General features: G+C 29.4%; 1 protein-coding gene across 1 annotated transcript in view; it reads right to left on the reverse strand.

Moving 5' to 3' along the window:
• The window catches only part of LOC107443077 (terribly reduced optic lobes), a 279,864-nt gene that overhangs the window by 19,067 nt on the left and 242,740 nt on the right, over positions 1-18,057 (reverse strand). The window contains exons 69-84 of the mRNA XM_071186443.1: positions 17,177-17,283; positions 16,136-16,310; positions 13,763-14,044; positions 12,937-13,218; positions 11,927-12,075; positions 10,969-11,086; positions 9,846-10,026; positions 7,066-7,163; positions 5,293-5,565; positions 3,937-4,035; positions 3,631-3,822; positions 3,503-3,517; positions 2,859-3,119; positions 1,825-1,987; positions 1,153-1,250; positions 186-458 (exon numbers count right to left, since the gene is read on the reverse strand). Of these exons, the coding sequence (XP_071042544.1) occupies positions 186-458; positions 1,153-1,250; positions 1,825-1,987; positions 2,859-3,119; positions 3,503-3,517; positions 3,631-3,822; positions 3,937-4,035; positions 5,293-5,565; positions 7,066-7,163; positions 9,846-10,026; positions 10,969-11,086; positions 11,927-12,075; positions 12,937-13,218; positions 13,763-14,044; positions 16,136-16,310; positions 17,177-17,283 (2,766 nt within the window). The remainder of the gene's footprint in view (positions 1-185; positions 459-1,152; positions 1,251-1,824; positions 1,988-2,858; positions 3,120-3,502; positions 3,518-3,630; positions 3,823-3,936; positions 4,036-5,292; positions 5,566-7,065; positions 7,164-9,845; positions 10,027-10,968; positions 11,087-11,926; positions 12,076-12,936; positions 13,219-13,762; positions 14,045-16,135; positions 16,311-17,176; positions 17,284-18,057) is intronic.

The following is an 18,057-nucleotide window of genomic DNA, read 5'->3' on the forward strand; positions in this document are numbered from 1 at the left end:
GTCATCACTTTACTACCATATAATGCATTTCACACAATAAATTTTCTATATTATAATGTCAAAAAATATTGTTAAGCATTAAATTTTCCAAAGCTTGAGAACTCATCTTCATTCTAGACAATAACACAACTGCATACATAACAAATATGTACCATAATCAATAAAATAGTTACTTTTTCACTTACCTTGCATAGCAAGAACATAATCATCGTTGAATGTTCCAACGTAACTCTCAACACTGCATCGATAAACCCCACCATTTTCTGGCATCACTCCATTGATAACCAGAATAGGCCCACGAATTCTGACATTTTCTGGAAGGGGTCCTTCTTGAGCAACTTTGTACCACGAAATTCGAGCAGAAGTATCTCCTGTTACTTTGCATCGGAGGTCAAGAGTATCACCCATATTTACAATGTCTTTGTTAGCTTCAATCTTCACTTCCAAGGTAGGTACAGCTTTAAATAAAATTGAGATGTTTGAAACAATTAAAATTATTTTTTTCAAATAAAACTTGAATTAGAATTCAATTGCAATAATGCATTTAATTAACACAGTACACAGTCACACTAATTCTCTAAATTTCACGTATAACGAAGAAAAAATTCTTAAAACTGCTGAGCCTCTGTAAAATGTCTAATCTTTTTCCTGTAGCACATCAGTAAAAGCATGACTCATTTAACACGGCTGTAGCACAATGGTAAAAGCATAACTCATTCAACTGGTGGTAAACAGGGAGAAGTGCATTCGATCCTGGTAGACGACAAAACCAGCATGCAAACACAGCAAAGTTCACATTAAATCTTTAAGGGCTGAAAGTTCTCAAGCTGGTTGTGGTGCGGAAAAATTGAGAAGAAGGGATACCATCTCAGATGCTGTCTATGTTGTCTCACTGGGTAACAATTATGTGGTATTTCTGTCATGTCTGTTATAGGATAAAACCTTTAAAAATGAGACTAGGTTCTTGGCCATAGTAGGCTGGTGTGTATCTATTCAGTATGATTACTTTAAGTAGTTATTTTTTTTATTAATTTTGAATGAAAGACTAATAAAATTTATTAATCTATTTTGACATTTGTAAAATATTCGAAGACATAAATTAAAACAAGAGTTAAAAAATCATAGTTGACATAATAATAGGAAGATATTAACCTCTGACATTGAGAATAACATAATCTCTTGTACGTCCAGCACTGTTAGTGGCAGTACAAATATATCGACCAGCATTTTCCATTCGAAGATCTCTCAACCTTTAGGAATTAAAGTACAAGAACAATTTTAGAATAAATATACAAAAAAAAAAAAAAATTTTTTTTAGAAGGTCAAAAATAGTTAACTACTAAAACACATAAAAAAATTAATAAAAGGTAGATTATTATATTAATATGTAATATGCACGCAAAATTTTGTAAAAGAACTTTTTTTGAAGTTAAAGAGAAATTGGAAATTTATTATTTTTAGTAAAAAAGAGATATTTTATATTCAAATACATATTTTTATTGTGATTTTTTTAACCAACTACAGCTGCCAGCAATTAAAATAAAGGAATTATATAAAATTTAAGGGGGCTTCAAAGTTCATTTGATGCATGATTTAGTTTAATAAAGGATCAAAATAACAATACTATTGATGACACTGTTTACAAATTCATTTTAAAGATTTTATTTCATATATTCTTATTAATTGACTTAAATTTAAATAAAACAAAAAAAAAGACTTTTTAAAACTGATTAAAAAAGTGATTATCATAATTTACGTTATAAAACTTTGAAGCTTCTTTTTACAAGTTTCTAACTGAAATATAAAGTTAATAATGATACATACCACAGTTCATTATTGATAACTCTTGCATTTTCTGGTAAAGGTCCTCCATCTTTACTCCATTCCAACTGTGGTGCAGGAGATCCAGAAACTGCACATTTCAACTGTGCATTAGATCCAACAAATGCAGTTTCTTCTTTCCTCACATAATCAAGGGGTGATTCTTCTGCAATATTCAAAGGATTTAATCATCACAAAAATTTCAAGAGTTCTGCTAATATTTTGTTCTTAATTTCTAAAGCAAGAAAACATGATAAGAAACATATACTTTGCTCAGAAAAAGTGGAACAAACTTTAAAGGGAGGTAGGGGGCATCACAAGGATTCAGAATTGCATAGCAACCTACAGTTGGAAACTTCATGAAAAAGCAGTATGACAGGTACAAGAAACAAGGAGACACAAGATGGAGATCAACTGAAATATTTATTGGTCAAAGATATTGCATGTGCTGTGAAAGAGGATATGTGAAAACGTCAAAAATAAAATTCAAAGTTTCCATCATTGCTAGTGATGCATGTGTTACACAATCAGGCCATGGATTGGCGGACTCACTCAAATATGCCTGGATTTTGTTGGATACCCGCAGCAGTACAGACGATACTTACAAATGGATTCATTTCACAATCCACAGCCGTTGCGTACACAGCAGTTTTCAGTGCACTCCAAGGAAAGAAATCCATACTGCTTAAATCAGGAGAGCGTAGTGGCCAGGAAACCGGTCCACCCCGCCCAACCCGTTTCGTCAACAACACGAAATAACGGTGATCAAAAGCGTTTTCAACCATAGGTTACTCTACAAATCTGAATTCTTTCGATGTCCCTTACCTCCCCTAAAAAAGGTCTTAAACTGTTGAAACCCCAGTTACTTTCCCATAGATCACCTTTTGAGATCCACTGACTTAGTCAATTGACATACATTATGCAGAAATTACCCACATACTCCTTAAACTGTTTAATAAACAATAATGAGCAATTTTACTTGTTTGAAACAACTATTAAATGAAAATCTAAATAATAGAAAAATGATTGGCTCTTACCATTAACAATAACTTCCGCTACTCCTTCAGCTTTTCCAGCTGCGTTCACTGCCGTACATAGATATCTTCCCGCGTCATTAGCTGTAATGCCTTGGAATGTCAACACTCCTCCACCTTGCACCATGCTAGGTGCTAAATTGCCTCCTATGCGACTCCAGTCAATGGATATGGGTTGATCCCCGATAGCAGAGCACTGTATGCGAACAACATCACCTGGTCTTGCTGTTTGTCGAGGTGGATTTAATATTATTCTAGGAGGAGCTGTAATTGAGATTATAGAACTTCAGTAAGAGCTTCACAATAAAATTAATGCTAATAAATCAAAACTAATTCTACAAATCTTTTTAAAACTATTTAATATACGATATTTTTTGAAAAATTACAAATACTCTAAAAATACAGGGTTACAAATCACAAAATGCAATATTTCTAAAAGCCATGTATTAATAAATAATTTAAATTAGGTATTACATTTAAAAGAATGCAAAATGAAACCTAGAAACAAATCAAATCATTCTAGAATGGTGAATTATTCAAATTATTTAGACAATATTACCTTTGAAATAAATATGGCTCTAAATATTATGTAATTTATCATATTTTTAGACAGCAACGAATACAAAAGAAAATATAGAACTTCTTACCTCTAGCCCAAACACCTTATGTAGCAATAAATAAAATATAAATATATTTAAAAAATTTAAACAAACTTTATGATATTCTAACAATATGCAAACAACATTACAAATTAAAGGAAATTTTAATAACCTACCAACAACTGCTAGACGAGCTCTGGCCGTGAAAAGAATTATGTCTCCTTCAACTATGCCAAGACATGAATATTCGCCAGCATCATCAGGTTGGACATTGGATATGATTAATATTCCATCCTGCAATCTATGATTAACAGGCATTTGTCCACCATCTGTTCTGGTCCATTTCAAATAGACATCCCTGTCAGTGCCTGGTAAAATATTAATTGTATTAGACATTCTACAAATAACTTGTGTTGAAAATAATGCCTTTTACACTTCGATACTAAATATTTTAAGAAAGGTTTATTTCATAAAAAGTTTACCTCTAACAAAACAACGGAGTTCCACACTGCTGTTTACAGTTGCAGTAGTAACTCTATCCTCAACCATTACTTCTGGTACAACTGAATCTGTTTCTTCAACTAATAAAAAATAATAAAATACAAACTTCATCATGATGATAACTAAATTAATCGCAAACTAATACTAAAGTTAGTTGAAAGATAATAACTGAAGAAGTTCAAATGAATGAATATAAATGAAAAATATAATATTTGATTTAAGACACCAAAAATAATTAATTAAGATTGATAGGTTAGACATGAAATTAAAACAGATATTTTTCATTCAATCCTACATTAATCAAGCAAAACTATTCAAATTTATAAAAAAAAAATGCATTAAATCAGGGATGAGAGTAGTCAGAAAGTAAAAAAAGAGGAAATCCAAGAATGAATATATATATATACTATGTAGAAGCCATGATATCTAAAAATTTGACAAAAAAAGTGTGATTTTTAAACCAAGTGAATATAAATCTCGATGATAAATTTTAAAATTGTATAGATATGAATCCTGATATGTGGCTTTTAAATCTTGCGAATATAAAACTCGACATTGAATTTCAAAAATACAAAAAATCATAATGCGTAATTTTCAGATCGCGTAAATACGAATCACGATGCATAATTTTTAAATTGAGTAAATAAAAATAGCAAAGCGTAACTTTTAAATCAGGTAAATACAAAAATCGATGTTTGGTAATAATACCGTTATTTTAAAATCATATTTATCAATTCGTTTGCTTTTGAGCCAGCAAACAGTAAGCAGCGACGTCTGAATTACGAAAGTACTAGCTATCTGGCGGGCGGGGGAGGCAATACGAAAAATCTTATTTTCTGTGCGTAAAAGCGGAGGGAATAGCTAAAATAAATAGAAATGAGGAAGGATTGGCAGCTATGTAGTTTGAATTTTCTGTTTCTCTTTGAAATTCGGAAATAATTATTCTATTTCAACGACTGAATTTCCAGAAAAACCGGAATATTTGTAAAAAAAGAAACTTTTAGACAATCAGAGTTTTTGATAATCGGAGTTTTTGATAAAAAGGCTGAAATTCGAGAGACAAAAGCGGAAATCCGCTAAAACGCGGGAAAATCTCCTTCCTGATAATGTGTTATAATTTTCTTAATATGACTTAATATTATATAATAATTTATAATTTGACTTAATGTATTATAGGAATAAACTTTTATATGAAATATCTTGGTTTATCAATGAAAAACGAGGAAATAAAAATATTTAACTACACATAATTTTAATTTTATTTATTGGATCTTATATGATATAGAGACTGAAGTAACAAGACAAAACACAAACAATAGATGAAATTTTAAACTAACCAATTAGCTGGATGCGTTCTTCTGTAATGCCAGCTGTGTTGCGAGCAGAACAAATATAAACTCCAGAATCACTTTGGGAGACTCTTCGTATTTCCAAGATAGCCTTACCGTCTTCAGATTCTTCTGCAGCAGCATAAGAAACAAGAGGATGCCTCAACTTTCTCCAAGACACATTTGGTCTGGGATCACCTTCTGATAAGCATTCAAACCTAACAGTTTCTCCAGGTCTTACACGGTATGGGTTAGCTTGAGTAATTTTGACAGTTGGTGCACCTATATTAAAATTTAAAAAAAAAAATAATAATTTATAATTTTTTTTTTTGATGAGTCAATGGTTGGCCGATAAAATAAACTTTAAGAGATTTTAAATTTCACATTTCAACTACATAAAAATTCAACTCACGCAAAATAATGTTTATTATGTTGCTAATCATATAAATCTAAAATTCATAGATCGTCTCTCTCTCTCTCATATGCCTGTTAAGGTAGAGGGGTGCGATTGTTCTTGTTTTCCAGTGGCGCCATCTATGGCTAAGAATTCGACTTTTGCCACACCATACGTCATACCCGTTTATAGGTGGACCCATTCATACATCCATCCACAGATCGTAATTTTGACCTGAATCAGAGAATGATCGATCTCTCCAATCCATTACCCCCAGATGTATTGATTTGTAATGGGAACATGGAGGACTTTGTGACTCGACAGATTTAAGGTGCATCAGTCACTATTTACTACATGGGGAGTCTTTGGTCAGCAGGGTTTGAACCAATTCATAGATCATAATCCTGTTATTTGACAAAAACTGATAGCCAAAATTTTTTTAATGTACATAATAGAAAAATATTTCATTCCATTTATGGAAATCTATTCTGATTTACTAGATTTTATAATAATTATGAATTTTGAATTTTCCTAATAGAATGATGGAAATATAAAAGTGTTTAACTAAGCATCCTTAACTTTCAAAATGATGTAAGTCAGCATGAGAAATAACTAGTCAATAAATAAACCAATTTCATTCTTCACGTAATGAAATAATATAGTTTTTAAACTCTAAGGAACAAGGATCTTGATTAAACAAAACTTAATTTTCCTTGAAAATCGATGATGTTTATAACATAGACTTATAAACGATTGATGACAAAATTTCTTCGTTTACATGCAGTATCTTAAAGTATCATAAAAATTAAATATTTTAATAGAAAAATTCTCTTCAAGGTTCAAAATTTTCTGGAGGAAGAAGTTTTAAACTGGGAAAGGTAGTTAAAAGTAAAAATATATTCATTACATTTAAGTATTCAAAATAATTTGTAAAAATAATAACTTTTTTGATAAATTTCTGTCTTTTGAAATTGTTTTACAAAAAGACATACATAATCTAATATTTTTTACCAAGTCTTTCGTAAAAGTACAAACAAATCTTTGATAAAGAATAATGTAATGCTATACACTGATTGAATGTAGAGTGTAATGGCATAAGAGCCAGGTGCAGCAACCTTTGCCAAATTCTAGGTTTAAGTAAAGGCCTCCCAATATATTATACAGAAACGAATAAATAAATTTAAATGGCTCTAGAAATTCTCTCTGATGAAAAAACAAAAGGGAGGAAAAACAAAGAAAGATAATTTGGGCATCAATGGATTGTGGGACCTACATTGACTTAAATATAAACCACTTTTACAACGCAGAGGGGAAAGAAGTCTCAGATTTTTTTAAAAATAATGCTTTGTTTTAGACAGAATTATTTGCTTTCTTCATACAAAACATACCTTGAATTTGAAGAACAGCCTGTGCAGTTGTTCTTCCTCCTGAGTTTTCAGCAGTGCAAATGTATGTACCTTCTTCATCTCCAGTTACTTTGTTAAACCTACATAATAATAAGTAAAGATTATGCATATATATATTTGTATAGACCATAAGATAAAACAAATACAATGAGGAAAGAAATAAAAAGGAAAACATTTTTTTAAAAAGAAAAAATATTTAGGAATTTTTAAAAATTAAAAGAGAAATAAATAAAAGGCCAGAATACAAAAAGATATAATCTCTTTGTCAGCTCACATGATTATATCTACAAAATAAAGTGTTTTCTAATATTGTATTAATATGGCCAAAGCAAAATATATCAATACAATATCAGATAGCATTCTAATTTGCAGATGTGTGAGCTGATCAGGAGATTCTTTTTTCATTATTTTGTTCTTGCAGCCTTTTAATTTATTTACATTTTTAAAAACTTGTAATTATTTTTAATAATTTTTCTCATTTTTAAAAAAAAAAAACTTCAAATTTTTTTTCTTGTTTTCTTTGTATTTCTATCTTATTATATGGATTCTATGTATATTACACTTGCAGCTTTTGCACAGTTAATAAAACTAATTAATTCTTAATTTTTTGGTAATTTCTTAATTATATAAAGTTACTCCTTATAATAAATCTATTAAAAAGGATAATTTTTATCTTAAGGGGACACTTCACGATGGAAAACCCAAAAATCGACCAAATTATACTTTTTTCAATTTTTGTTTCAAAAAATAATACTTATATCTAGCTACAATTTAAAAGAAAAATTTTTCAATTTCATTCATTTTTTGCAAAGTTATAAGCATTTCAAGATTTGTAAACAAGGTTATGTAAACTGTCTGTTTTTATAGTTAAACTGTTTTTTCTCAATGTTGTTTTTTACGATAATATTCAAACTTCGAAAAGTTCCTTGCGCATGAGTTTTGAATAAATCTTTATTTTTTTCTCATATATATGATTGGTCTAATGTTCCGTAACCAATGTGATATAAATAAAAGCTGAATACTCACTGAATATTTTTTAAATTACTTTAAATTGTTATTTAAATTTCAATTTTTAAAAATTATATAAAGACTATGATATTTTGATTTTTTATTTGTTTAAAATTAAGTGCTAAGTTGTTCAAACATATCCAATTTTATTTATACTTATTCAAACTGTAATATAAATGAGTTTCATACAGCTACGATAAAAACTCATGCGCAGGAAACATTTTGAAATATTGGAACATTTAGTAATTTAACTTGCGGATAAATTATTAAAAAAATTATAACTTTTCAACAAATTAATATTTTTGCTTCAAATTTTGGGAATATCTTTCTAAATGCTTTATTCACAATCTATGAAATTTTCATTAAAATTGGTTGATATTTAAAAAAAATCATTTTGAACCNAATCTAGCCATATGGCCTGCACTTTTATAAGTAATAGTGGACAAGTTACGCTAAAATTAATTTTTTTTAAATATTAAGACATTAATTTTGCTACCGTCTGAAAAGAAGATTTCTGAAACTACGGAAATTCCGTAGCAGTTGGAGGGTATGTATATATATACATATATATATATACATAGATACATACGTACAGTGGAACCAAATTTTACGTTTTCCATCTGACTAGCGTTAAAAAACGCACGAAGACATGAAATCAGGGTAAAAAAAAGTATCTTTTTCAAAAATTTACCCTTACGAGATTTTTGCTTCTACGTGTCTTTTTTTCTAGATGCGATTTTAATAATATCCCTCTCAATACTTACTATTGTTTGCAAATTGGTTTTATGGCTTACACTAACACATGTTTCAGAGGTTTAGTTGACACTGTAGAAATCAATTTGAGAGCTTTAATTTTTGTTTTTGAAGCATTTTACAAGTCATCGGAATCAAGAAAAAGAAATGATTATCCGGCCAGTTGTTTAGTGTGACGTTCTTTGAAAGATTGGATAACTCCAAGACACAAAGGTTGAAGTTTACTGGAAAAAATTCACCCCACATATTCTACAATTTAAGTTCCCATACTTACTTCAAACCAATTTGCTAGAAAAATGTATATATGTTCAATTTGCTAGAAAAATTTATAAAGCGGGATTTTCGTTAAAAAGATACCATTAAATCCGATAAAATTTAATAGTATCAGTGCGGGCAATTTTCACGAAACAGCAGAAAATGATAACATACAAAATGGACAATGTAAAACCGGGGTTACACTGTATATATATGTACATGCATGCCAGTACCTCTAGCTTAATTTCTAATTTAGTGTTTTTCCTTTTTGATTTTTAGAATGTTTTTTCTTGTTATAATCTTCTCGGCTTTTCCTGTTGTGGTATTCCCATGGTGATATTTAGTACTATGTTATTTCCTGTTGACGCTTTTCGGTTTTCCTGTTGTTGTAATCTTCTCAGTTTCATGTGAGGTGATGACTTGTTTTGTTTCATTTCATCTTCAAATTTAAAAGGAAAAATTTTATCTGCACAAATTACAGTAATGACAGAAATTATTCATAGTGGTGGACAGATAAAAGCCTTTTCTGCTGTTGAAGTAATGAAAATAATTCTACATGACTTGTGGTTATTTTCATTTTCATAAAAAAGCTTAGAAATAAGCTTATCCTCCTGGGAAATGAAATAAACTTGAATCAGAAGTTCCCTTGCCTACACATTTAAGACAGGAAAGAGGAGAAGATTATTGCCTTCTTGTCAAGATAAAAATCCCTCCCACTTTTAAAATTAATTAAAATGTGAACATACCTAATAACCCCACCATTCAGAATCTCTGTGCTGCTAGTGAAAGGACTACCATCAGCTCTGACCCATTCTACAGTTGGAGTAGGTATCCCTGCTGTTACTCTACATTGGAAGAGACAACTGCCACCCCGAATTATTGTTTGAGTAGCTTCAGGATAAAGTTCTATAGATGGCACTTCTCGTCCTGAAAAGAATATTACAAATCATATTAAATATATTAATGCATATTCAAGAATGAACTTCCAATATTGCATGCTTTATCCTACATATGAGTAATGTAATTTTTAAAGGTTTCAATGCAGGATTTATTAAGAAAATATTAAGTTTCACATGAAACATGAAGTCTACCAATGCCAACTTGAGTTTCAAAATGAATTTGGTCATTCCTAATATGTTCTTTTAATTTAATTAAATAATGACACTATTACCAAGTATAGTTAAATTTGATTGCATAAACAAGTCTGTAAAGTAAAGTTTAATTAAAGGAGATAATGTCCGTTTGAAAGAAAAAGCTTTGTGGCAGTATAGAAAAATCTCAATCAAGTAAATAAATTTACACCTGAACTGATTTCAAGGTTAGAAAATTATTTTTAAATATATGATTATGATCCATGAAAAAAATTTCTATCTCAACTAATCAAAAGTATCTTGAAACTGATCAGTTAATTTAGAGAGTAGCATCTTAATTAAAAAGCCAAAGAAACATTACTTCAAAACTTATCTTCCTGGTCCTAAGAACACTTTCAGAAAATGTGAAGAATCAGAAATGATATCATAAAGTTTAAAAGATATCACAAATAAATTTCAACACTCATTGACAAATTTAAGAAAAAAGTAAGATAAAAGTACATAACCTTATATAAATGATTTATTGTTAATGATTATTTCAAAATGTATCTATAAGATTGATATAAGTTAAAGCATCTTTTTTGAATTTCAAGCAAAAATGTCATAAGAAAATTATATGAAAGGTTTCAAAGAAATGTATTAAATAATTTTTTTTCTCAGACAACAACTTTGAATGAAAGGTGAAAGAGACTGAATGAAGAGAAACTCAATGCTATCTTTAGACTTATTATTCTTAGAAATTATTTTTCATAAAAGAAATGGAAGGACACAAACTCACTTTCAACTTCCACTATAGCTGATGCTTGAGCAGATCCATCCCGATTCTCAGCTCGACAAACATATAAACCCCTGTCTTCTACTGTAACTTCTGAGATGTATAAATTATCTTCTTGTATCTAAAATTAATCAAAATAAGTATTAAATAAAGAAAATGCTTCAGTATTTTTTTTGGCTTTTTATTGAATAATTCTAAAGAGGAAAAATAATTTAATGATTAGAAAATAGCACAAATTTACTTTAGAATAAAAATTTTCAATTAAATGTAAAATATTAAAAAGAAAGAGTTGCATTAGGAATTAAAATATGTAGTATAAAGATAAATTGATGCTGATGAATAATCATTTAACTTGATTAATTGATTATTTAACCTTTTTTTCTAAAACTTTTTTGCAATTTTAAATAACATACAAACCAATAATTTTTTTTAACGAAAATATAAAGCAGAAGCTCTTAAAAACTTTAAACAATTTCATTCAAGAAAAAAAGTATAGCTATACACAGAAAAAAAAGAATTTGGCGTTGGTCTAAATCTACAGATTTAGACCAACGCCAAATTCTTTTTCGATGAATCAATAATGGCACTTAACAACAGCAACTTGAAGCAAACAGTTACAAAATAGATTTATGAAGCCAATAATCATATTGAGCTTTCAACGAGTAAATGGCAGTCTGACATTTGAATTTTTGTTTAGAATTTTTCAAACAATACATATTTATTAATTGGCATCAATATAATAGTATAAAGGAAGAAAATAGTAATAAGCTGTCAAAAGAGCAAAGAAATTACATTTCTAACAACATGATTCAGGAAAAGAAAGGGAACATGTAGTAATCAAATATACATGCTTAGGAAAGTGTAATAACATTTTCAAAGTACTCTAGGATTTTAAATTCATTGATATTCATAGTGAGAATTATTATTAGGTAAGTTCAATTTTATATAAAAGTTAATTTACCTTATGGCGATTGGACAAATCAGCACCAACTTTGCTCCAATTAACAGTAGGTTTAGGAATACCACTGACAATACATCTGAGTTCACCAGATGAACCTTGCATTATAGTTTGCCTTTCTGGTTCAACTCTAGCAGTTGGAGGACTACGACCTGAATATATATATATTACAATTTCAGATGGAACAATGATTAAATAATTGTTAAATAAATATGTAATGATAAGCAAATCAAGCTTGCCAACCATTGACTCTTTTACGAATTAAATCAGGAAGATGCGCCTTTGATGTGAAAAACAATGCAAGGGTGAAAGTATGTCTTAGCTCAGAATCCCATCAATAGACGGCACCACCACTCAGTCCTGATGCCACTTTCTAAATTTGCCTCTAGATCCTTGTACTTATGGTACTGCTTAGCGTCCGACCAAAGGATTTTCAATTCCACAGAATGGTCGGAGGGTCTGAGCGGAGTCGTTGATCAATCCCAGCGACTCCTGACAGGAGTCTGATTCTCTAAACAATGGGTTACCACAGCCCGCCCATATGTAATATTATATAAATGAACAAAAATATTATACCCTATTTATGGGATAATGATTATTATTTTTTACAGAAAGCAGCATAAAGCACAAACAAGAACAGTTGGAAGCTTATAAATTTAATCATTACCTCAGTATAGCATTGAAAAGGCTACATGCTCTTTTGATTTATGTATCTTTAACTTAATTCATTTACCAAACTCTGAGTTAAATTTTGTTGATTTTAATCTTATTTAAAAAGCTGCTTTAAAAATTATGCAACTTTAAAAACACATTTCCATTATCAACTAAAAAAATTAGTAAAAACTAAATCATTCAATGAATTATTTAATTACTATTAACATTAAATGCTTCTGAAAGATGAAATAAAATAAAAATGGAAAATACATTTAAAAAATTATTTGTAGCAAATGTATTCCAAGTAACAAACTTTTACAAATAATGAAAAAGAGAAAAAAAAGAAGAAAGAGACATACGGGATCCAATCAGTAATCGAGCTTGTGCCTGGGCTGTTCCATGGACATTGCTTGCCGTGCAAACGTACACACCCTGGTGAGTCTCTGTGACTCTGGGAAGTGTCAAGACACCACCCATTTGACTGCTGTCTTCAGGTAACTGACCTCCTGAGAACGACCATGTGATGGAAGGTGTCGGAGAGGCAGTAACTCGGCATTGAAATTTCACAGTTTCCAGTCTCTGAGCTTCATAAGTAGATGGTGTTATAGTCAGTTGTGGTTCTTCCCCACCTCCTACATCATCTGGAATTTTATGAGACAAATCATGATTTAAAAATATTTGCTTGTTTTTAAAAAAAAATCAGATTAATAAAAACATTTGACAGATTAATGAGATATTTATTCTACAATAGCAAACATTAATAACAAACTACTTGAATTATTTTTAAATAAAAAAATTAAATATAGAGTTATGTATAAATTCAACTAACAAAATTTAATGTCTTTAAATATTTAAGCAAAAAAGTTAAAAAAGAAGACACTACTTTTGTCTTCATAGATTTAAAACATAGAACTAGTATTTGTCACAAGTCATTCCACCATGTAATGTCATGATACCATATAAATACCACTCAATGTTCCATTATACTCTGTTAAAAAATTACAACCTTCACAACCTCAAAATTAAATAGTTTGAAAAAAAAAGTTTGAAAAAGTAATAATTAGTGTTTGTTGTTGGACATTGGTAATATTAGTTATCTCTTTTGTTACTGTATTAATTGTTATTGGTAATTCTTTTATTTAATTTAAAAAGCTTTGGCACCAAAAATTATGACAACTACTATACCTCCTTTCACTAGTAAAACAGTTCTCATAGATTCGGATCCAGCAGCATTTGTGGCAGAACAGAAATATTCAGCTTCATCACTCTTTCGTGCAGATGGAATGCGGAAAAAGCCACCCACAAAAGTAGCCTGAGGATTGAGCTGATTGTTACGACCACCAGTCCACCGAAGTTGTGGCTCAGGAAATCCTTCAGCAACACAGCGGAACTCTACTGGATCACCAACTTTTACCTCTTGGAAATGAGGTTCAATTGTAACTCTGGGCGGTGTTGGTCTTCCTGTGCCTAGAAAATAAAATAAATTTTGAATTTCAAGCAATGAGCATCATCATTACCCAACTATGGCAAAGCACCTAGCCCGAGGCATGATGGCTCAGGGGATAAAGCGCTTGACCATCAATGATGTGACCAGGGTTCGATCTCAGCAATGGCTGGTCGATACGAATTCTGCATCCAGTTTGCACCTACCACAGTGCTGACGTAAAATATCATCAGTCGTAGACGGATCATGTGTTAGAGTCTCTTTCCGTCGGGCTAACCGTGAGAGGTTTTTAGGGTTTTCCTCTCCATGTAACGCAAATGCAGGTTAGTTCCATTAAAAAGTTCTCAAAAAAGGCAAATTTCTCCCACTAATTGATCCAGGAGTTCCATTGTCTTCTGGATTGAGTTCAAAATTACAAGGATACGGAGTTGAACATTAATAGTCGTAAACCAAAAAAATTGGGTTGGCTGCACAATGATGGTTATAAAATAAAAGGCACCTAGACCCTCTTTTAATGGGCTCTATATTTTAACGGCCATAGTAGGAATACGTAATTAAATGTAAATAAATTGTAACATAATCTTGACCTAGGTCAGAGGACTTAAACAGTGTCTGAGCTGGTAATCCTCTTTTTAAACTTTCGCACCACAACCAATGAGAGGACTTTCAACCACAACAGATTAAACGTACACCTTACTGCATATCAGGGTTCGTGATTTTTTTTTATTTTTTTAAAAAAAATCAAAAAAATCGGATTATTTTTATTTAAATCGGATTTTTTTGATTTAAATCAGATTTTTTTTATTTTTATTCAAATACACTATAAGAGCTTTAATTTATGATTAAAAAAACTTTATAAATGTTTAATCAAAATTAAATTAATATTAAAACTATATTATAACAATATTTTAGAAGCTCTAACTTACTAAAATAATTTTTCATTATAATGCATAGCGACCATTTTGATACCAAGGCATGATTGAAATTAAAAAACAAGATAAAATAGATAANTTTATAGAAAATCTGATAATGTCAAAGATACTGTAAACATATAATGAGAAACAAATACCAGTTAATAACTCTACTGCTTCAAATAGACTTTGAATGGGAAGAATGACACTATATCGGGAAAAAATATCTGAATTAATTAGCCTTTTTTTTTCTTTCTATTTTTGGCATATTTGTGTAATTTCTTTTTAACACAACCTCAAGCTTTAGAAATATACATTTTCCACGAATAAAATATAATGTAGATTTTAATTCCATGCTGTTTTAATCAAAAGATAGAATTTTACTTAAGATTATTTGTATTTTTTCATGTCTATTAATTACTTTCTATAGCTATGCAAGTCTATATTAAGACAGCATTAGGTGTGTACTTTCAATCTCAAGAATCAAACGATTTTTAAAAATGTAATTTCAAATGTGTTGGAATTTATCACACACCAAGAAAGTAATTTCGTTAACTAAAATTAAACACAGCAATTTATTTAAAATAAATTTTGAAACTAAGAAAATAAAATAATACAGGTATCAATAATTTAAAACACTGTTTTTTAACTTTTAAAATCAATATATATATTTAAAAAAATCAGTTGATTTAAATCAATGATTTTTTTAAAAAAATTATTTGATTTAAATCATGATTTAAATCGTGATTTAAATCAAGCTGATTTAAATCAACGAACCCTGCTGCATATACATGCCGGTTGTTTTGTAGGCTGTCAGGACAAAACTTACTATTCCCAGCTCTCGAAACAGTGGTGAAAGCGATGCCCTAAAAAACTGTGCCACCGAAGCACTGAACATCAGCGACTTTTCAAATATCCTAGTTATTGCAAACACAGATTGAGAATCTAAATATCAATAAAATTAAAATTTATTTAAATTTAATGAATAATAAAAGGACCAAATCCTAGAGTTATCAAAAAATTTTATTAAAAATTATCGATGACAAAGCTACTTAAATGAAACAAATTTGTCTTGATATAATGTAATTCTGAATTTTTAAAAAAATCCTTTTCGTAGCCTCTGAGTGTTTATGTTAAGGCTATAGATGTTTATATTCAGAAAACAAATATCTAAAATTACTAAAGGAAAAGAGATTAATTTACCTTCAACTAAAAGAGTTGCCCGGTCTTGGGCAACACTTGTAAGGTCAGATCCAGTGCAAATATAAGTACCAGTATCTTCAGGTCTAACATTTGGTATTGATAATACACCACTAGCTTCAGTTGCTTGAGCTGGCATAGCAGCACCTTCTTTTGTCCAAACTAAAGTGTATGTTACCTAAAAAGCAATTAAAATTTGCAAGATAAAATAGTTGAGTGTAAAAGTTTTGTTAATTATTACATTTCTAAACAGTCAAAATTATAAAAGATAGAAACTATCAACAATGAGATTAATTAGACTGTCTAATTTAAATCATGCAGGATTGATGGATACAAAAATTAATAAATTGAATATTTAAAAAGAAGCTGCTACATTTGTCTGTGTTAATTCTCTATCAAAACCTACTGCTAATGAAATGTTTTGTTACTCCACATTATTCAAAAGCAATTGATTATTTCTGGATACTGCTTTATAGTCTACTCAATACTTATATTATACTGAAATAAGTAATATAAAGTGCGTGCACTAGAAGCTCGACTATTCAGAATGCGGGAAAATTTCCAAATTCCTGATATGCTAAAATTTCAGCATAAAAGCCTAAATTTTTAATATTTCCCTATTTTCAGGACCAAAAAAATGTTGCTTCCTAATAAAAATAACGCTTATGAAAAAATAAGAACAATAAAGGGAAAAAAACTATAAGAGCACTTGATAAAAACTTAAAGATAAAAGAGAAAAATTTAACAGAATTATAGAAAAAATCTTAATTAACTGTCTCTTTTTATAATGTAACACTAAAATTTTCAGTGCTTCTTATAAATGTCTTTACTGGGAAAACTGTCAAATATGAAGTATAAAACAGAATAGAAAATATAGTTACTGGGTAAAGCTGACAATTATTAATAACAATATAAAATAAAATAACCAAATAAAATCGAAAAGAATATAATGTATAGAACAGAATATAAAGCGCAGAACAGAATATAATGCATGGAACAGAATAGCAGAGAATATAAAGTATAGAAATGGTACTATACACTTACATCACTGACTTGGCTGACTCCAGTACACCTAAATGTAACAGTTGCTCCAACAGGAACACGTTGAGTTCTTGGTTCTTCTACTCTTACTCTTATAGTTGGACTCACACCTTATTAATTGAAAAAAAGAGTAATTCAAATGAGTAACTTTTAATTTTATACGAGTAAACTCATAAATATATTAAAATAACTTTGGCACAAAGCTTGGTTAGTAAAGGAAATGAAAGGTTTGGTTCATTGTTAGTTCTCCATTTAAAATAAAAAGTTATGTTACAGAAAACAGGAAGTTATTGATAGTGATGAGTAAGCTAAATGTAAATATTTCATATAATTTTTTTAACTTATAAAATTAGTGTTAAAATAGTCAGTTTTTCAGTCAATAAGTTAGAATATATTAATAAAATCTGAATTCAATTTGAATGTGTTTAGAAAACAATACATTAAACAGGAAAAATTTTATTTAATTATTTCTCTCAACAACATCATGCAATTTCGATCATTTACTCTAGTTTACAATTCAAAAGTTCCAGAATTATCTATTAAAAGAAATTATGTTTAAGGTTAAATATAGTTTTTATTCATTTGTCAATTTTTATTTTATTAAAATATTAAGGAGCAAATAATTATTACTCACAAAATTACATCAGTAATTTATTTATACAATAAATTGTAAAATATTACATAGATATAATTTATATTTAATTAAAAAACTTTTTTCAAAAGTCAGCCATGACTGGAAATATTATATAATTAGAGTATCAAGCATTTTACAACTTCAGCTATTTGCTGAGTTACTACATTTTAGCTTGGTATTCAAAAAAAACCTCCTCCATAATTAATATATAAGGTATAATTGCAAAGAGGCTTATTTATACCCTATATCT

This window comes from Parasteatoda tepidariorum, chromosome 10 (genome assembly GCF_043381705.1).
Source record: "Parasteatoda tepidariorum isolate YZ-2023 chromosome 10, CAS_Ptep_4.0, whole genome shotgun sequence".
Taxonomy (NCBI): Eukaryota; Metazoa; Arthropoda; class Arachnida; order Araneae; family Theridiidae; genus Parasteatoda; species Parasteatoda tepidariorum.